At 40.9% G+C, this 21,461-nt stretch overlaps 1 protein-coding gene and 1 non-coding gene across 5 annotated transcripts in view; both read right to left on the bottom strand.

Annotated features, from left to right (window-relative positions):
- Positions 1-816: 816 nt before the first annotated feature.
- CHD8 (chromodomain helicase DNA binding protein 8) overlaps positions 817-21,461 on the bottom strand; it is a 52,709-nt gene continuing 32,064 nt past the window's right edge. For 3 of the 4 annotated variants that reach the window (XM_075276720.1, XM_075276718.1, XM_075276719.1), the window contains exons 16-38: positions 20,895-21,150; positions 20,600-20,810; positions 18,886-19,081; positions 18,397-18,564; positions 18,134-18,316; positions 16,626-16,736; positions 16,270-16,463; positions 15,522-15,721; positions 15,199-15,355; positions 14,961-15,050; positions 13,433-13,536; positions 11,217-11,343; positions 10,898-10,970; positions 10,757-10,808; positions 9,877-10,078; positions 9,527-9,735; positions 7,663-8,178; positions 6,580-6,710; positions 6,283-6,483; positions 5,493-5,600; positions 4,520-4,666; positions 3,039-3,152; positions 817-1,930 (exon numbers count right to left, since the gene is read on the bottom strand). In XM_075276720.1, coding sequence (XP_075132821.1) covers positions 1,529-1,930; positions 3,039-3,152; positions 4,520-4,666; positions 5,493-5,600; positions 6,283-6,483; positions 6,580-6,710; positions 7,663-8,178; positions 9,527-9,735; positions 9,877-10,078; positions 10,757-10,808; positions 10,898-10,970; positions 11,217-11,343; positions 13,433-13,536; positions 14,961-15,050; positions 15,199-15,355; positions 15,522-15,721; positions 16,270-16,463; positions 16,626-16,736; positions 18,134-18,316; positions 18,397-18,564; positions 18,886-19,081; positions 20,600-20,810; positions 20,895-21,150 — 4,152 coding nt within the window. In that variant the 3' untranslated portion in view covers positions 817-1,528. The remainder of the gene's footprint in view (positions 1,931-3,038; positions 3,153-4,519; positions 4,667-5,492; positions 5,601-6,282; positions 6,484-6,579; positions 6,711-7,662; positions 8,179-9,526; positions 9,736-9,876; positions 10,079-10,756; positions 10,809-10,897; positions 10,971-11,216; positions 11,344-13,432; positions 13,537-14,960; positions 15,051-15,198; positions 15,356-15,521; positions 15,722-16,269; positions 16,464-16,625; positions 16,737-18,133; positions 18,317-18,396; positions 18,565-18,885; positions 19,082-20,599; positions 20,811-20,894; positions 21,151-21,461) is intronic. The other variant, XM_075276721.1, reaches the window with a different exon arrangement.
- On the bottom strand, positions 11,057-11,166 carry LOC142190955 (small nucleolar RNA U6-53/MBII-28). Its single transcript, XR_012714593.1, has one exon. It is a non-coding gene; the product is annotated as a small nucleolar RNA U6-53/MBII-28 (small nucleolar RNA).

Here is a 21,461-nt window from a genome sequence, read left to right on the forward strand (position 1 = left end):
AATTAAAAAAAAAAAATATTCCAAACTTGGTATCATTTTAATCATATCAAATCAGGTTATTTAAACCACATGGTGAATAGAAAAAAACTTATACCATAAAAAGGCAATAGCAAAATTGCAGCTTTTCTTCTCAGAAAGAGTTAATAAAAATTAAAAATCAATGATATCTGAGACCTACTTTGGTACCAAAATGGTACCTTGAAAAGCATCACAACAAAACAAAAACCCCATAACACCCAAGCCCTCTAACAGTTACACTGACGGAAAAATAAAGCTATAAGTCTTGGTATGTGATGACAGACAAACGCATATAATGTATTTGTTTATTGAGGCCTAAAACAGCCTGGCCACTGAAGGGTTAAAAGAAGGACTCACCTCTTTCTTGCTGAACCCATGTAAAAAAAAAAACAAGAACATAATAATAATGTTTTGGCTAATTCCGTAGAAAAAAAAAAAAATCTGTGAAAAAGCCGCATTTTTGAAAATCACTGCATGTCAATTACCGGTATATATCTATCCTGGTGTGATCTGTGTAGGTATAATCGGAGCAGAAAGTCCACAGAGGACAACTGGGGATATTCTGTGTAAAAATACCAAATGCGTTTCCATTGCAGATTTTCCTGCAGCAGCTCTCTATGTAGGGCCTTAGCCTAAAAGTGATTTTATGTAAAACATTAATTCAGCCTCAAATAAAATAAAGAGCAGGTTAAACCGATGGGTGTCCGTATAAGTAATTATTCTAGTAAAATACATGGCCACTTTCAGTGAGGTCAGAAACTATCACACAATACAGACACATTCCAGAAAACACACACATTCTATTAAATCAAGTAATTTATTGATTTCTTACGGATGTCTGAGGAGGCAAAGTGAGGGCAGGTTCCTCACATGTGCACCCTACAAAATTCATTTTCTGCTCCTCAGTGTCAGGTCCCGCATGTACACACAAACAGAAAGTGCCCATTCCCTCCCTTATACATTGTTTGCACAGATCTTTGCTTTGCAAAGATTTTCTTTTGTCCTGTGCTATTTAGAGCACTGCAGTTATGTTACCACAACGCATCCAATTCATTTTATCCCCATAACAGTGACCTATGGGAGTGATGCACATCAGGGCTGGGTGAATAGTGGAGAACCCCAAAAATGGGACAGGGACCTTGTCACCCAGATCCCAAGTGCTTTATTGCACTTTAAGACTGTTTATTATGTTCCAGAACCTGTTCTGTGCTAGTGTGGTACAAGGCCCCTTCCAGCAATAGAGTTAATATTAAATTAAAAAAAAACAAAAAAAACAGATAAGATAGATATTAATTTGTCCTTCGTGATCCAGCGTGAATCCTGCCGCGGAGGATCCTGGGACTAGAAGCTGGAATTGGTTTGGAGTCCTGAAAAGGAGAGAGGAGGAAACAAAAAAAAAACAAAAAAAAAAACAGGCTACTGATGTGAAAATGGTAACAAAGTCTCTAAAGAGGGGTTTTGGCCCTGCATCTCTGAGTTGTTCATAGTTCCCACAACAGGAAGGGTCTTATCAGGGTCTGTCCAAATCATCGTCACTAGAAGAAGAATTCGCTGGCATCATGGGGTCATCGAGCAAAGACAAATGTTGTTGTGGAGGCTCATAGCCAGGTAACTCATCACCATATGTAGGTCCTTGAATTCTGCTTGCAGAAGCTGAATGCAGAGAATGGAAACGGGGTAATCCCATTCCTCCAAGTCCAGATTGGTGCAGCATTCCTCCTCCTGTTGCTCCATACATAGCCCGCAATGGATTAGCAGTGGGCTCTGGCCTAGGGTCCCGAGAAAAGGAATGAGAAGAGTCCCCAGCTGTGTGCATGACAGGTGGCATTATTAACTTGGAAGGAGGACGTTTCTTCCTCTTTTTAGCAGATGTGGGAAGGTGTTGAGCATCAAATGTGGTTTCTGGAAGAGACTGAAAAGGCAGAGATAATGAGCAATGGCGTATTATTAAGTCTAAGGCTTAGTTCACATGTTGGGCGGATTTTGGCCATATTCTGACGCGGGAAGCCGTGGCAGAATATGGCCAAAATCTGCCTGCTGCGACATCCGACAGTCGCGGCACTCTGTTCCGACGTAGACCCAAATGAATGGGCCTAGACCGACGCATGCTGCCGCGAGGCAGAAGCCGTGGCTCAATCAGCCGCGGATTCCGCCTGAAGAAAGGGCGGCTCACTTCTTTTTTCCGCTAGCGGCATGTTGGAAAAAAGAACGCTAGCGGTCTCCATAGTCACCATTGTGAGAGGGCGGATTATGACGTGGATTCCGCAACATAATCCACCCCCTCTGTGCCCCTGTGAACGGGCCCTTAGTGTACGTTCAGTCTCTCTTAGATCTACTACATGCCATTTATTTAATAGCAGAAGATTTTGTGTCAATTTATAGTGTGCTGCTAGAAAGCAACACAACTTTAAATAGCATGTGGTACACTGCAGGGAGACTGAACCTAGCCTATAACCCCTTGCTACTAAACAGCAACTGAGTTTTGTGGAATTTACCACAATTTGATGTAAAGCTGTTGCATAATGAGTTAATGCTTCCAAATACCAAAACATTTTTTGCAAATTGTTTGCTTTCAACTTAGGGAAGGCCTATTCTGTTGCAGCATGCCCCAGTGCATGTATTGTGTGGAAGAATTTGACTGGCCCTCAAAGAACACTGAAATGAACCTCACTAAACACCTTTGGGGTAAACTGTCATATAGCTCTCTCATATACCCCAAGTATCTGACCTCACAAATGCTCTATTGAACAAATGGGTAAAAATTCCTCCAGACACACTCCTGAATGTTGGTGAAAGACCACTCAGGAGACTGAAAGTTGGTTTTGGCTGTTAAGTGAAGGGGGGTGTCATAAAAACTTCTGTAGGTATTCCAATACTTTTACCCATATAGTGTATACAGCAATCTGCTCGGTAACACCTTGCCTAAAACTTGGACTTTATTTTTAATGCGACATATTTGCTTGTCACACATCAATTACATTGTTCAAGATTTTATGCATCTCATGGGCTAGCTGCCTTACCTTTTTCCCATTGTGATGGTGGGATTGCTGCATAGTACCCACAGTTCCAAGGGCTGTGGAGGAAGATTTAGATTTTTTACTCTTCTTTTTGCGTTTCCTTCGGTCTTCCATATACTGTGAAAAAAAGTAATGTGGATTTATGAGAATTCAGTCCTACAACGCACATATCCCTTACCAAGGCATTATAACCACACCAGGTTTTCAAGAATTTTGACTACAGTGTTAATGTTATTTAATATTTTTATGTCACTGTCATTTTTAAGTCACTATTTTTCAATGCACTGGAATATTGGATTAGTGATCGTATATCTGAATCTAGGCCTATGTAAAACTTTCTTGCCTAGAAAAAAATAAATAAATATAGATAACAGTAGTTTTGCTTGAGGATTGTTTTGCATTTTTTTTTCTAAAACAATCTTTGCAACCACTTAGGACCTTGTTTGTCTTCTCTAGTATATTTAGACAAAACTGACAAGATAAGAAAATCAAAATCAGGGCCCGGGACTCCGTTCTGCAGGTTTCCGTTTCCTGCACAAAACTGTACAGGAGACGGAAACCTGCAGTGATTTTTCAAGCCCATTCATTTGAATGGGGTTGAAAAGTGTCCGGCTGCGAGAGTTTTATGCTCTCCGCAGCGAAAACAGGTTGTTTTTTTTAACCGGACACAGAGTCGGGCATGCAGTACTCTGTGTCCAGTTTTTTTAAAAAAAAATGGTTTAGCCACGGAGAGCATAAAACGCTCATCGGCGCTCACGGCCGGACTTGGCATGACAGGTTTCCGTCTTCTGTCTGCAGAAGACTGTAACCTCAGAACAGAGACCAGACGCTGGTGTGAACCCAGCATTACTTATGTTTTAGTTATATTACATAGTCTGTGTTTGCACTAAGCAAATTCTTGGTAGATTCTGATGAGAAATTATGAAAGAAATCTGTAACAGAAACACTGATTTCAGTCGCAAATTGTCATGAAGATACACAGATTATTTCCAACAACGTTCAATGGAGCTAATCTGTGACTTTGTTGCAGTCAGGAATAGTGCAGGATTGGTATGGAATATGTGCCGTCTAAATCCTATCAGAGTCTAAAATTTGAACTTGGCCTTACAGGGATCACTAAAAATGTGGCGTGTGTTGCAGAAATCATCAAGTAGGACAAAAACATACCTGACAACTTCCTGTTTTCCGAGAAATCTCTCAGCATTAAAATATTACACATTTACAAACCAATATCAGCAAAACGATGGCTGAATTAGTCACTAACTAAAGGAAGAACGTTAAAAGTGGACATGGGCCCTGTTGACCATTATAGGGTATGTCAGAGCTCAGTGGTTTTGTGCAGAAGCTTCCAAAGCAGATATGAATATAGCTTAAGATTTACAATAGAAGTTGGAACATACTGTAAACATATGGCACACACGTCTCTCTTCTTTGGATAGTTACAATGGCTAATACATATACTAATACATTTAAAAAGGTCTTACTGCTAAAAAGCGAGGATCCACAATGTAATCGGGATGTCTGTGGAGCCACTCATGCAACTGACAGCGTTTTGGGGCTTCCTCCCCAAGGAGCACAGTGCCATCCCTCTGATTCACAACTGGGATTCGAGCATCCATATCTAGATCCATCTGAAATGGAGAAATTTAGCGGTTAGTGTTTTGTACCCGGTGTGTCATATTGGCAGAGTTTACAAAGTAGGGATGCTTGAATTCATATGTCTGAAGTTGCAGCTTCAGACACTTAGTGCTGAATCACTAAACAATACTTGAATCGATCTAAGGCATGTCTAAATCCAGCCATACATACATACAAAGCTGTCAGCTGAACACTCCTTTAGATGACTGCCGTCTTATAGACTCAGCTTAATAGTGCATGTGTCGAAGGATCCTAACCGGCCGCCACCAACATCAAAGGGATCAGGCAGTTGGATTTCGACCTGGTATTTGCATTTGAGGTAGCCAGAAATCCCACATGAAAATTATATGGTGGGCTGTCCCACTGGAAACGGCGAAATTAACGGATACACATCTAATGTCTATGTCCAGCTTACAACTTTGTAAGAAAAAGCAAGTTGAGAAGTTGCCCAAAGCAAACAAATGCCAACTTTTTGCTCACAAGCCTTTGGAAAATGAAAGCAGCCATCTGTTTCATTGCTCTTGTGAGCTACTCCACATTCCCTTAGATTACGGTCAATCCATGGAGTCAGACTTATTATGAGTAGGAATAAACCCATAAGATGTAGCAGGAGTGGTGGAGACAATAGCATATCAGTAACTTTTAGCAATTAGCATTTACATCACATTGAAACAAGTTTGGTTTTGCCCGAGAGCCCCTTTAATTTCTGGAAGAAGTATACACATTAGTTAACGTTAATGTCGCGGTTAGTGGCCAGTGTACATTTGTATATTTGATGACATTCTTATTTGTGACATGGCTGTAGTAAAACCCACTTACTTGAGCCAGTTTCTTTTTGCTTTTTTTCTTATGGACATGCTGTACAGACTCTACTGCTCCATTACCTAGAAGCTTGTGCTTCTGAAACTTTATTTTCAGCCCTTCTTCCTAAATGAGGAAGACAAGAATAAAGAATGATGATATATTGTTTGTCACAACACATTTTTATTTTTGGAAACATTAGCCTAGATTTATTAAAATGGTTGAGACTGTAAACTGTCGGTAACTGCATCCCAAACTGGTGTATTTCAGGAGGAAGACAACATCTTATAGCCAATGCCTCCCTCGCCATTTTATAAAGAGAATGGAGGAAGTGCAAGAAAGCCAGGCATGTGTTGCCCAGAAAGTTTACTATAACTTACACCAGAAAACAAAGTAGTTACCAAAAACAAGGTGGTATGTATATGTTTAATGCAAGTAAGTAAAAGCACATGAACAGAGAAAACTATTTTATTAGGGCAGAAAGACATCAATAAAAAACACATCGGATAAGGCACAGAAGAAGTTGCATGCCCCTTATAGAGAAGCTTTCTTCTTTGAGGAAGATGAGCTCTGGGCAGTGCCCAAGAAAGGAATGAAAGATGGAGACAGGTAAACAGTGATGCCAACTCCTATTTTGTTTTTGGTTCAGATCAGAATTCTGGTGTAAGGTTTACCATAAATCTACGCCAATAAGGGCCCAAAAGGTATTTAATAATTCAGGCGCATTACACACCAGTGAGAATTAAGATCAGCAAACGAAATACCAGTCTTAATAAATTCCACCCATTGTTTCAGGACTTAAACTTACACTTTTTATTTGGACTGTAAATTCCTTTGGATCGGACACAGGGCGTATCTGTGTAAAAGAGGGAGGACTCCGCTCTTCTGGTGTTGGAGAGAGGCTGTCTGGACTGTCACTTGGTGGGTCTGTTATCCTTCGCGGTGAAGCCCATTTTCCTGTCAACACTGCATTACACACTTGTTCAATTCGACAGATTAGAACTCGGTCCTAAAAACAAAACAGCGGTTAGTCATTATTATTCATCTTAACCAAATCTAATAGTCTTCGCAGTTCTAGTGAATGTAGGATTTGTCTGTGAATTACCTTTGGCCAGTCCGCACTGTGTGGATTCTCCAGAACTGTCTGAGCACTGTCCTCTGTGTTGAGGTCAGCAGGGGAGGCAGTGAGAGACAAGCGACTTTCTTCATCAAATAAACGAGAATGTGGTAGACCTGCTGAGAAAAAAAAATCACACAAACCTAAGAGCCAATAACATACACATTTACAAAGTTAAAGGGATTTCCTGGACTCAAGCAGAGTTCGCATACCAATGACCTATTTACAGGATCGGTTATCATTATGTGATCTGTCAGGGCCCGACACCCAGACCCCACAAAGATCAGCTGTTCTAGCAGTCTCCAGGTGGCGAAGCTGCTAGTGGACAGGCAGTGATCGCAGCAGCTATTCAAGTAATAGCAGCGGAACAGCAGTCCTGTCCAATGCAAAGTGATAGTTTGGGTGAACTGCATCACCGCTCCTACTACTTGAATAGGAGCAGTGCTGCACGCGCTGCCTGTTTAATAGCAGCCTCTGGCAACCTGAGACTGCTGGAAAAGATGTGGGCAGGATCCGGGTCTCATACCTCTATAGATCACATATTGATGACTTATGTAGAAAGACTGAAAAAAAGATGATATGGGGTGCCCCCTAGAGTAGAGGCAACAGGTCACTTGCACATACAAAAGAACATACACCAGCCAGCTCGGATAGGCTTGCCCTGTTCGGATTGCACTATGGTAGGTGAAACTGGTAGAAGCCTCAGTAACTGTCCTGAGTAGTCCGATATTGTTCCTGTATAGAGACTTCAGCTCGTGGTCCACAATAACGGAAAAAACAAAAACAATAAAACAAAAAAAAAATCCAACAACCTCAAAGTGTAAGTATACCATAAAATATAGAAAAATACATAAAAAGAAGACCTAAATACAAGTGCTACTGTAGGTAAAATTTCTTAGTAAAACTTGTATTTAGGTCCTCTTTTTATACATTTTTATCACGTCGCTAGGTCATCAGTATGAAAACTGGTTGACTATGGAATACATATGAAAAATAATTTACAGTACTAAGTTGGATTCTATACTTCTCGCTTTAAAACAACTATTCAGTCTTCGATGTACATACACTTACCATTTAATTTGGTCAGTCTGTTCTCATTGCTCTCATCTGAAGAATCACCTGAACTGGATGATGAAGATGATGAAGAACAAGAGGATCTGCGTGGAGCTGGAGAAGAGCTAACAGATGAGGAAAGGGAAAGCAAATGTGGTTGCTGAAGTTCTGTGGGAGGCAACGATGGAACAACAGACGTAGGAGTGGATGGGCGGGAGTGATTAGCCACACCCCGAGACTGGAGGTAGCTCAGGCGGCAACTCAAGAACGAAAATGAAGGGTCTGGCATTAGTGTAAGATCAGTGCGGCTCAGACCATAGCGAGCTGCTCCCTCAAGTAGTTCTTTATCATGACGGCCACTCTCCCACCACTCTGGCAGTTCTGGGTCTGGCCGGCAAAGAGATAAACGTGCAGGGAGCAAAGGGTGGCACAGAACCTGCTCGCGCACTCTTCTCAGAAGGTCTAGACGGAACAAAGCTCGTGAAGCACGCTCCTCTGATATAGGTTCAATGAAGAGAGATGGATCCGGTGGCTCTACAGAGAGAATTTAAAAATGCAGTGAGATACAGAATGCCCATTTATTCTACATAACAAGAAAACACCAGAACATACTTTAACAAAATGTAGGGAGAAGGTATAGAAGAAAATCCTCATGAGGGAAATTCTTAAAGTCAGTTTGCCAAGAGTCTGTATTATTGCAATTTGTGCCAAATGTATTGAATATTACATGTTTGCTAAATTTGGTGCATCTGGAAATCTAAGGCCCGGTTCACATCTGTGCTTGGGTTTCCGTCGGGGAGTCCACTTGGGGACCCCATGAATGGAAATCTAATCCGCATATATCAGTGGTTACCTAAGGAAATACACGGACCTAATACACTACAATGGGGTCCGTGTGGTTTCCGCACAAAAAATGTGGAGAGAAAAGAGCTGCTTGCAGGACTTTTCTCTCCGCATTTTTCATGCGGAGAGAGGAACGGAATGGTCTGAATGCAGATGTGAACGGGGCCTAACACTTTTTTTTTTTTTTTCCCCCAATTGAAAGGTAGCATAGACCAGTAAGCGCTAAGTAAACAGAAGGAGAGTAGAAGAGGGAGAGGAGGAGACAAGTAGGGAAGAGGGAGAAAGAAGAGGAAAAGAAAAAGGCGAAAGAAAAAAAAACAAACAGAAAACGTTTTAAATAAAGTCAGAAGACATAAATATACAGTAGGTTTTGGATGGAGGGGGAAGTCAGGACAGGGGAATTCTACTGGGAGGGCTGGGAATAGACCCAAGGACATTCACGGGTGGGACCCCCACCATCAACAAGGGCGTCACAACTCCAGGGGTTGCTGGGAAAATGTATACCAGGAGGATGCAGGGTATCCAGCAGTAGCAGATAGAGGGCTCTAAGCCTGTGTGGGAGTTTCAGAACCAAGAAGTGAGAAGTATTCTCCAGAATGCTGGAATTCCATCCAGTAGAACCAGGTTTAGTTCAAGATTTCAACCATGTCATGCAGGAAAGAGGTATGGTTTTACATTTGCATAATTTCATTGACCCTCAAAGAGGGTGAGAGGTTCCGTTTGCTTCCAGAACTGTGGCATGTAAGCCCAACCCCTAGAATGAGGGGAAGTCTAACACTTCTTTCCTAAGATGTTACTCATCTTTCTATACCGGAAAGCAACAAATTTGGCAAACTTTAAAAACACTGAATTTGATAAATGTGATGTACAGACAGCTAGACAGGCTAACCATGCTCACTTTCTCAGAAATGAAGTAAGCAGTGTAAAAAACTAAATGTCGCAAAATGTTTGCACTACATCTTAAAAAGTTGCAAAACACTACTTTGATTTGTGGTGTGAAGGACTGCATATAATAACATTAAGTAGCAATGTTACTTACCATCTCCGGCAGGTGGTGGTAAACGGCATACTTGTCGGCACATTGCCACAAAACCATGGAAATATTTAAGTAGGGACTCATCTGTTTTCTTGTCCAATCTTGCCAAGCTACGAAATCTTTGCCAGTCATAATGTTGTGTGTCAGGGTCATATTCCACCCCAAAGCTGGAAAGCACACGGAAAAAGTCACAGGCCTCACGTCGTGTCCACCTGGCCAAAGACAAACCGTATGAAATGATACAAAGTAGGGAAGGAAAGATGAACGCAAGAGAAACTGTAGGAAGCAAATCCTTGTTCTCTATACACATTATATGCAATAAACCTTTATTGCATGTAACAGGACATGCCCACCTTTGTTGCTTCTCTCGACGTGCAATCTCTTTCAGTTTGAAAGCTGCTTCACAACGTTTCCTCCGTTTATCACCTCTCTCCGCAGCTTCCATCTTCAGTTGTTCACGCTTGTAGCTACGCTGGTAGGCAGTAATAAGACGACGGAGGCGAGCTGTGAGAGCAGACCCTGGTGGCCATAACATGCCGCTTGGCATAGGGGTTGCTAGAAGGAAGAGGAACAAATGATTAAGAATGAATGGCAATGAGAATATTTGAGTAATAATGGTGTTTTAAGTATCATACGCCTCCTACAGAAGCCAAAGTTGCAGTTAAGTAGCTCCCCTGGGAAAGTTATAATCAATGAGACAATAGCAATGGAATGATAAAGTACTTTTTTCCCTTCCTCTTTCCAGAGAAAGCAATCTAGAATTAGCCAATGAATTCTGCCTGCTAGTCTCCTGAACAATATTGGCACACCAAGATTAGGGTACATTCACACTAGTAATGGTGAGGCAGAGTGCTTCATCATGGCAACACTGCATGTGAATACATTAAATAATTGGCCTACTTTTATGACTATTTCAGTCCAAAACAAAACTGCATCTTTTGGGCTTAAAGGAATTCTCAGATTCAAAAAACATGGCTGCTTTCTTCCAAACACAGTGTATCACCAGTCCAAAGGTAGTGTCTGGTGCTACAGCTCAGCTCTAGGCACGTCAACCATGCTGAATTGCAATACCAGACAAAACCACAGAACAGGAGTGGCGCAGATTCCAGTAGAAAAGCAGCTATGATTTTCAACAGCATTTAGGAGACTCAGCATGACAAGCTATCAGTTGTTGACAAGTTGGTTGCTCTTTCCTTTCAGATTATCCCCAGATTTACCATAACATTAACTCACCTTCCTCACCATCCACTACAGATATTTCCTCATCCATCATTAAGGGGTCCATCTAGAGGAAAGTATTGATTCAACATGAAATGGGGTTTTAGAAATGTAAAACAGAGAAGTGGGAGAAGACCACGAGTCGACCTAGCCTACCTCATCTTCAGGATCTTTCTGGCCATGTAGTGGTTTGTACTCTGGATCTTCAATATCTCTATCAAAGTCTCCACTGAAGGATTTAGAAGAATTACAATAGGTTATGTTAGGTTAAAACACAAAACACAGGTGAGTAACACCGCAGTCCATTTCTAGCTGTCATCAGAGCTCACAGGTTGAGAACTAGATTTAACTCATTTGCCCCCAGCACAAGTCTTTCACGGACACGGCTGTTGCATCAGTATTAGCATGGCAACTCATCATGGACAGCATCACGTTTGTTGCATATGTGGTTTTCAACACCACGTGTAATTCTCACCTCTCAGGCAACTCAGCAAAGTCTTGTGCATGGTGCTCAGCTGCAATTGCCTGTTCATCCGGTCCCCCGACCTTTTCCAAGAAACAAAGCAGAGGATCAGCACGCATGGTGTTGTATTTTTCATAACCTGCACGGAAAGTAGAGAGGTCACTATGTTTTTGTACCGCAATTCAAATGTTCTACTTAAAGAGAAAATGTACATTGTAGTAAGGAACTAAATCCATATTTAATCCATCACTTCACACAAATACATGAACACTTTATATCTCCTTACTACCCAAAGTTGTCTATCTGTGATGGGGGTGGAAGGACCAAATCAGAAAAAACAAACTTTTAAAATGTTGTTTTTTTTTTTTTGTTTTTTTTTAACTTTTAGGTTTAGAACCCCTAGGTGTCTTGAACCCCAGGGGTTTGATCACTAAGAGAACCCCAGTTTCAAACAGAACTACAGTGACGACAACCCTGCGAGCCTTCAATAGGCTCTCCGTTGTTATAGTGACTAACATTACTGGTTAAAAGATTACCTCAGTCACACTTGACTGATGCAGCAGTTAATTTCTGCGAACAGTGCAGGCTCTAATCTCATGAATTGGCATCGGGTCTCTACTGTATAATAACGCAGAGATCAGACAACAATTGTGGGAATAAGTTAAGAACTTGGCTCCTTTTGCCTCCTCTGTGGTCACATTTTAAAGCCAGAACGTTTTCATTTTAATATACATCATAAGTGCTTGTCGTTGCACGAGTTGTACTTTTCTATTGCACTACTTTGGGAAATCTTTAGATTTCTGATCAAATTTTATGAACTCTCTTAGCAGGATGGCACAGTTTTGTCATTTTTTTTTTTCAATTGTAATTTTTGTTTAAAGTTAGATAAAATATATGGCATAGAAATCAAGAGAAAATAGGTACAAAAAATGGCACCTGCTGAGACTAAATATAAATGAAGTCAAGAGAAAAAAAAACAAAAAAAAACAACCCCATAAAATAAGATACAATAGGGGGAGGGGAAGAAAGATTACACAAAGCAACCTAATGTCTCTAGGTGTAATGGGGAACGCAAAGAGGAGGAAGCCTCCAGAGATCAAAGGTCACAGAATACCCAGGGTTCCCAAATGGCCTGAAACCCATCCATCTCATTATTTAAAAGGACAGTCTGATATTCAAGAGTCCTAGACTCAATAAAGTCTAGTATACAGCCATATGATGGAGATTGGGGGTGATGGGTTTTGTTTCCAATGTTTAGCTATAAGACAGTGAGCTGAAGTGAGAATATGCAATAATAACTGTAGGGGGGTTTTCTTCGATTTTTATGATGGCAGATTGAGGAGATATGTTCAGGGGGAGGAGAAGACTAAGTCCCAGAATTCGCTTTAAAGTCTGTAAAGTCTAGGAAAAGGGAGATTTTTTTTTTTTTTTTTTACACTTATATTTTTTAAAGACCCCCTGAGGACCTTGAATCCCAGAAGGTGTGATCGCTCAAATAGCTATAGTAATTTCCATCTACTTTTGCAAGCTGGACTGCAATGGGCATAATAAATGACATGTTACCTTTATTTATGCCAGTCAGTATATTTACTGTGATACAAAATTTCTACTGGGATCTTAATTTACTAAGGGAGCCTTCACATAGAGTTTACACTCTGCTCATTCTGAATGTAAACTCATTCAGAGTGAGCGGCGTTAAAACAGATCACATTCCGGCATACGCGCGTATCACATTGAAATCAATGGGAGGCTTTTTTTACCTATTGCTTTCAATGTGATATGTACGTATAAAAAAAAAAAATTTGGGAGACTAATGTGACAGCAATTTTTTTTTTTTTTTTTCTAACTGCGTTCTCCGTGAAAGATAAATATATGTCCTATTTTTCGAACATATCAACACAAAGCTTTTTTCATATCATTTTTTTTTATCTTAAAACACACATTTAGACTTTGACCCATACTGGGAACTTGAACGCTAGGTAACACGATTGCTACTATAATACATGGTAATGATTTTGCACTGCTGTATGTAACAGCATGCAAAGTGAAAGCCCAATTATAAAATGTGCTGTGGTGGTTATTTGAATAGACACAAACTTGAGGCATATGTGTATGCATTGGGAAACCTATTCCATTGTAGAACCTTGTTGGATAACAGAGATCTTAAAAATAGTTTCAATACAACATACTATTTAGCACTGTTCTTTGCAATTCCTACGCAAACTCACCATGTTTGAAAACACCGATCAGAAGAGATTTGTCTGCCTCTCTGTCCCACCAGAGTGAGGGAACATCTGCTTGATCAACCTGAGGAACCCATATATCGATTTCTCTGTAAAGAAGATTCATACATTACCACAACTGTAAAGGCTGCTATAGCCAAGAGCTATAAATGTCATTTCAAAGCACAGTTGTACTTAACTGCATAGTTTGAAAAATAAAATAAAGACAGGCTTCCCTCCTACACCACAGCCCTTACAAGATTACTTGCCAAGACAGCAGAAAAAGGGAAAAAGCTGACAGTAGGACAATCCCATTCTTTTTATCTGTAATTATCCATATGTTAGGCTGGGTTCACACCAGCGCTAGATCTCCAGTCGGGGATTCTGTTCCCCTCCCCGCTTGAAAAATGCCCTTTTCGAAGGGAAAGCAGGGTGTGCGGGTAACCGCTTTCTTAAGCGGATTAGGTTGTACTGATCACGCTGTAGGTTGATCACGCTGTACTGTGGAGCGGGGAGGAACGCCCCCCTCCCTCTGCTCACACAGCTTGTCCATAGACGAGTATTATCAGGAGCGGGAGGGGGGAGTTCCTTACCGCTCCACAGCACAGCGCGATTGGCGCCGCGAGGCAGAAGGACGTCTCTGGCTAATGGTCAGAAACGCCCTTCTGACCATAGAGCACTACGGTACCGGCACCGTAAGCTCTTTACACCGGGCACAGATCGGGAAAGCCGACAGTGCGCTGAAATCAGCGCACTGTCGGCTTTCTGGCAGTATATAACACTGCATGTGCCCAAAAGTGGTGAAAGGTCCTCTTTAAAGGAAATATTTTCTGGTTAATCCATAACGTAACATAATACACAGACCTCTCTGTTAGAAAATACTTATGTCCACCATAATATAACAATCCAGGAGAAACTTTTCCTGTAACTCTATGGTGTACCATTCCTCTATTTCTACTAAATCAATTCATGAATAAATTGACATCTTGGTGTCACCAGCTATGGGAGTGTCCAAACATTGTCCTGCCCTGTCCAATATTAGACTGTTTTCATCATCTGTCCAATATCATAGAGCACGACTCTATGGAAGTAGTAACAATTAGAGATGAGCGAACACTGTTCGTAACAGCCGTTCCGAACAGCACGCTCCCATAGAAATGAATGGAAGCGGCCGGCACGCGGGGGGTTAAGCGGCCGGCAAAGTCTGCGTGCCAGGTGCTTCCATTCATTTCCATGGGAGCGTGCTGTTCTGATCGGCTGATCCGAACAGTGTTTTCTCATCTCTAGTAACAATCAGTTGTAAATGTATTCATAAATGTACAAGAGGAGGAACAAAAGAAAAGCACATTTCAAGTTATTAGACTAGATGACCCAGAATTGTTATTTTAAGAAGAATAGAAGTATGTATTAAAATAGACACCTCAGGAGACAGACATTTTATAGTGGTATGTTATCATTTTAACAGATGGGAATTTAATAATCACCTAGAGTATATTAACAAAAATCCATGTTAAGCATGAACCAGAATGCTCACCTGGCATCTACCCCTGCCAGCACCTTTGAAGCTTGGCTCCCAATCACCTCCTGTCTGAGGTAGTATAACATTCTTACACGCAGCAGCACCCTATGGAGGAAAATAAATTGTGAGCTGTATTGTAAAATTGCATCCCAAGTCTGTAATTAATGAGAATTTGATCAAATAGTGTCAGTGTAAAAGATAGTTAAGAAACACTAAGAACTCAACAATGTTTCTCTCTCCAAATTATACTCACTTATTACACTGGTGTTTCAGATGCTTCTTATAGCCCTCATCTTGAAACAGGGTATCAGGGTTATACTTCCGAATCCAGTCTGCTTTCTGTATGTCAAAGCTACTCTGTGACTTCACTTTTTTCCCCTTTCGTCCCCGAGGGACAGGAATAGAAAGACCTTTGAAATAAAAAGCAATTAAAATAATTACAGATAAAGGAGGTCATCAATTACCTAATTCTGATTAAAGTTCATTATAGACAAGGGTTAGTGTGTGATTAGCATTAATAGAATAAGAGATCAAATCAGAAACATGTGCAAAGGAACAGTCTGCCAGGAGTATTACCAGAGTGATTTTGCAGCTGCTTAATTTTGCCATTTTCCGCAGGAGTGATAAGGTCCCAGATGAAGCTTTTTATGTTCTCATCTCCTCTGTAATGTAACAAACAATAGACCAAGATGGCTCTGCAGATCCGTTCCACATCTCGTTCAGTCATTCCACGCTTAAAGCGACCATGTGATAAAATATCCCGCCAACGTCCCCACCTAATTCAGACAAAGAACCATTTAAATAAAACATTCTTGACTTGAAGGAAAACAAATCATACAGACTCCATGGTTTTTTAGTAGAGTAACATTTTCATTTGGCACGCATGCAGTTAGCCATAGTAAAAATCACTAAGGGCTCGTTCACATCTGCGCCCGGTCTCTGTTCTGCAGGTTTCCGTTTCCTGCACAAAACAGAGGCAGGATACGGAAACATGCAGGACTCTAATACTCATTCATTTGAATGGGTTTGAAAGATGTCCGGCCATGAGCGGCAGTGAGCATTTTATGCTCTCTGCCGCGAAACCGTTTTTTTTTTTTTTTAAATTGGACACAGAGTTGGATATGCAGTACTCTGTGTCCGATTTTTAAAAAACGGTTTTGCGGCGGACAGCATAAAACGCTCACCACCGCTCATGGCCAGACCCGGTCTGACAGGTTTCCGTCTTCCACAGAACGGAGATCGAACGCTAGTGTGAACCTAGTGTAAACAAGTAAATGAGCCAAAAACTGCATAGACTATTAAGTCCCATTATATAGAGTCTCACCCATATACAAGCAGATGCTTCTCCACCCGAAAACAGTCTGTACGACCATAACCGTTTTTACGATCTTGGCGACGAGCTCTTGGACGATCCTCATCGTCACTTTCCAAATCAGAAAATTCTACCATATCGTCGTCCTTGTTACTGAAGTGCCGAGTCTGCTTCCTAATACGTGGCGTGTCTATTACCAGAGTGTTCTTGGCAAAAAAAAAAAAAAAAAAAAAAAAAGTGCTTATTATGTAGGATTTCAAATGTGAGGTAGGGTCTTGCAATATGTAGCAGTTGTATTGCTGACAGAACTAAATAGGTTTCACATCTAAAAATCCCAATTAAGTCCACGTTAATACATGTGAACTTACCTTACTGCTGAGAAGATCAAGGTCTAAATCAGCTTTCTTAGCCCATTTCTGCCAGAAATTAGGATCATCGAGTGAAATATCTGTCCTATTTTCAGAAGCCACAAAACTTGCCTGAAAGAGAAAGGAAATTACGCAAAACTTTTTTTTTTTTTTTTTTAAAGCAAGTAAGTCCTCCATTTCAATCCAAAAATTACCCCAAAGGCTGTGTACATGAAACTGTTATTTCTGATTTTGTGAGCCTGCAGAGTAACTACAGTATTAACAAATGAATCAAGTTTACCAGTGATTTCCAGTGAACCAGCTAAACTGGCTATCCTATGTAGGGTTCCTGCTGAATCCTAGAACATTGGTCTATGTAGTAAAACACTTAAACATACACTATGTGATCAAAAGTATCCAGACACCCCCAAAAACATAGGTTTTTCATATTAGATGCATTGTGCTGCCACCTACTGCCAGGTACTCCATATCAGCGACCTCAGTAGACATTAGACATTGTGAGAGAGCAAAATGGGGCGCTCCGCGGAACTCACGGCCTTCGAACGTGTTCAGGTGATTGGGTGCCACACATCACACAGGTCAATGCCAAAAGACGCCTCGCTTGATGTAAGGAGCGTAAACATTGAACAGTGGAAAAATGATGTGTGGAGTGACGAATCACGGTACACAATGTGGCGATCCGATGGCAGGGTGTGGTTATGGCGAATGCCCGGTGAACGTCATCTGCCAGCGTGTGTAGTGCCAACAGTAAAATTCGGAGGCGGTGGTGTTATGGTGTGGTTGTGTTTTTCATGGAGGGGGCTTGCACCCCTTGTTGTTTTGCATGGCACTATCACAGCACAGGCCTACATTGATGTTTTAAACACCTTCTTGCTTCCCACTGTTGAAGAGCAATTCGGGGAAGGCAATTGCATCTTTCAACACGATCGAACACCTGTTCATACTGCACGGCCTGTCGGAGTGGTTACACAACAATAACATCTCTGTAATGGACTGGCCTGCACAGAGTCCTGACTTGAATCCTATAGAACACCTTTGGGATGTTTTGGAACGCCATCTTCGTGCCAGGCCTCACCGACCTACATCGATACCTCTCCTCAGTGCAGCACTCCGTGAAGAATGGGCTGCCATTCCCCAAGAAACCTTCCAGCACCTGATTGAACGTCTGCCTGCGAGAGTGGAAGCTGTCATCAAGGCTAAGGGTGGGCCAACACCATATTGAATTCCAGCATTACCAATGGAGGGCGCCACGAACTTGTAAGTCATTTTCAGCCAGGTGTCCGGATACTTTTGATCACATAGTGTATCACACTGTAGTATTACAGATACACAGCTGCACACTCTGTATCATACACTAGTATTGCCCATTCATTATTTAGATAAGGTTATAAAACCTCTGCATAGCCACTATTTTACCAAATTTCATGCTTTTTTGTTCCTTTCAAACACTTTTTATGCAAGAGAAAAATAAATCAGTAAAGTTACTGAAGATTTGTAGAGATGCAAACCTTGGAAAAGGTTGAACCTTTGCCCTCTGATTCAATGGTAATTGTGGTGGTTCTTCTCAAGAGAATCTGGTCAATGTCCTCCTCACAAAACTTAGAACCTTCATCATCTTCATCCATGATGGCTGCATAGGCTCCTTTTCTAAGCAAATCTTCAATTTCTTTCTTTGTAAACTGTTGGATTGGCTGAAAAGATCACAGAATAAAAAGTTAGATTTTATAAATTTATCAAATGGAAGATACTCTATATCTGAAATGGTACTTACCCCACTGAGATGATTGTCCCGACCGCTCATCGACTGGAGTACAGCTTTGTCAAGCCCCAACTTTAAGCTAGCTTTGTCAAACATCTCTCTCTCATAAGAATTCCGGGTTATCAGACGGTAAATTTTAACTGCCTTGCTCTGTCCAATTCGGTGACAACGAGCTTGTGCCTTAAGGAATACAAAAAGTATAATATATACGGTAAATAAAACAGTGATTTATTGGGAAAAAAAAAAAACAAAAGAACCCCCACACACACACAGCATAGGAAGCCACATTAATTATATGACCACTGTTAAGAGCTTCTGCATTTTAGACACTTTAGAATATGATGTAGCCTACAGCTCTTTCTTAGCCAGTAAGTCATGACAGTCTACAACTTAACTGGCATGCTTTGCCTTCACAAGTTTCAGACTAGTCAAAGGTGGCAAATATCGTAACATTAAAAAACATGCATTAAAACACAATATGTTTTATAAAAAATGCAGTACCTGGAGATCATTTTGGGGATTCCAGTCAGAATCAAAGATGATACATGTATCTGCAGCTGTGAGGTTGATCCCAAGTCCACCAGCACGTGTGCACAGCAAAAACACAAAGCGGTCAGAATCAGGCCGGCTAAAACGATCAATTGCAGCTTGACGCATGTTCCCACGAACTCTACCATCAATTCTTTCATAGAGGTACCTAGATTTATGGAAATGATACAATTATGTTCCCAGTGATTTTATGGGATAATTCAAAGTGGTTTAATTGTCTCACTGGATTAAACAATTCTAAAAACAAGTCAACACACAGATTTTGTGTTTGTACAAACAAACATTGTACAAAAAAAAAAAAAAAAAAAAAAAAAAACTCTATTCCATAAGAAGGTAACCAGTAAAAGGAACATGTTTAATGTACATCCATGTATTTACATTAATCCAGTGCTTATCAAACTGTGACGTGGGCCTCACTGGTGAGGCGCAGGTCCCTCTCAATGTCTGCTTTGGCAGAAAGAAGGAACTTTAAAAGGAGAAACTGGTAATGCCAGCTTGGAATGAGCAGGGGAAGTCTAAGTGGCTAGAAAGTAGGGCTAAGAGATGATTACCTAAATTAAAAATAAGGATGAATTTGGCATTTATGCCTCTCTGCATTCCTGTATTCATAACTTTATACATTTAATTTCAGTGTACCTTTACAAGACCTTGCATTTTGTAGATAAATAAAACTTTGTAATTAGTTTGTATTACCTTTTGTTTTTGAGAGGCGAGATCATCAGAAGACATTAATTTGGGCATCCAGATTTTAAAGGGATCCTATCATTAAAACTCAATTTTCTCTCATCAACACATCGGAATAGCCTTAAGAAAGGCTATTCTTCTCCTACCTTTAGATGTCTTCTCCACAACGCCGTTCGGTATAAATCCCGGTTTATGTCAGAATGCAAACTAGTTCTCTCGCAGCACTGGGTGGCGTCTCTCTAGAACTCTCCAGCACCGCCTCCATCTTCTTCAGGAACGGCATCTTCTTCTGGCGGTGGCTTCAAACTTCTAGGCCTTGGGCCTAGGGCAAAGCAGACTGCGCATGCCTGCCATCCACAAGAAAATGGCCGCTTACAATAGTGTGTAAGCGGCAGTTTTCTTGTGGCTGGTGGGCATGAGCAGTCGGCTTTGCCCTAGAAGTTTGAAGCCTGCACCGGAAGAAGACGCATGAAGAGGACGTTCCTGAAAAAGATGGAGGCGGCGCTGGAGAAGACATTTAAATGATTTTGACGTGTTAGTGAGAAAAAAAAATTGAGTTTTAATGGAAGGATCCCTTTAAGGTTTATGGTTAATAGCAAGTATGCTTCTGATTGATAATGAGAAGGTGATGTCATGAACATAAATCCAAAGTGACAGTGTCCCTGGATACAAGCAGGGCTTATCCAGAACTGCAGGGAAGGGGGATCTGGTGGCAGCGGTACTTTGTGCTGCTAGTAATATCATATGTGCCTGCACTGCAGTATTTGGTAGCCATTGTTGCACAGTGGCTTTTGTTTAGTTTCCCATCGTAGTATTTCCTTGCTGATGAGGACCCAACATGACAAAAGAGTAGTGAAGCCCAATTTGAAAAAGTTTGAGAAGTCCTGCATTAAACAGAGCCTCTAAACTAATACTTTATTGAAAGAAATACTGTGGATTCCAATGGGTTTGCTGAACAGAGGAGCAGACGCACAGTGCTTACCTACGCTGGATGAGATAATCTTCTAATATATCCAAACACCGAACCATTTGGGAAAAGATCAGAACCTTGTGGCCTCCAGCTCTAAGCTTGGGTAAAAGCTTGTCTATTAGCACCAGCTTGCCTGAGGAGCGTACCATAGCTTGTAAATGGAAGTCTAGAGGGATTATTGGGGTTGCTTCTCTGAAGTCAAACAGTATCTTCTCTTCCGCTCCTTAAAAGACAAAAATACATACATAAACAAAATGCAAAAGTTGCAAGAATTAAAACAAAAACAAAATTACAGTTGCACACTTACCAGTAATGAGGTAGGGGTGGTTGCAGCATTTTCGAAGTTCCATCATGGTGTTAAGCAAATTGGGTGTATTGGACTGACTGGCACCTTTAGTGAGGAATGAAAAATTCTTTTCCAGAATAGCCCTGTAATACTTCTTCTGAATATTGGTCAATTCAACTTCAATGATAGTTTCCTGCTTAGGAGCAAGATTCTTTTCTACATCTTCTTTCAACCTTCTCAGCATCATTGGCTTCAAGATGGCTTGTAACTTTTGCACCTTCAGATGACAGATAAACATCATTAGAAAAAGTAAAAGAGCACACAGGAATTCCGTAATCCATTATTATTATTGATAAGCATCTCAACACAAGACAGAAGAAAACAGTGCAGAAGAAACTTGTGCAAACAATACACAATCTGGATATCTCCCATGTGCTAATGTGGTTAGTATATCTATGTTGAAGCCATGTTTGTACCCAAACTTTTTTTTTTATTATTATATATATTTGAAAAGTGTGCGGCCGTGAGCGCCGGTGAGTGTTTTGAGCTCTCCGAGGCAAAACCAGTTTTTTTTTTAACCGGACACAG

The sequence above is a fragment of the Leptodactylus fuscus genome, chromosome 1 (genome assembly GCF_031893055.1).
Source record: "Leptodactylus fuscus isolate aLepFus1 chromosome 1, aLepFus1.hap2, whole genome shotgun sequence".
NCBI lineage: Eukaryota > Metazoa > Chordata > Amphibia > Anura > Leptodactylidae > Leptodactylus > Leptodactylus fuscus.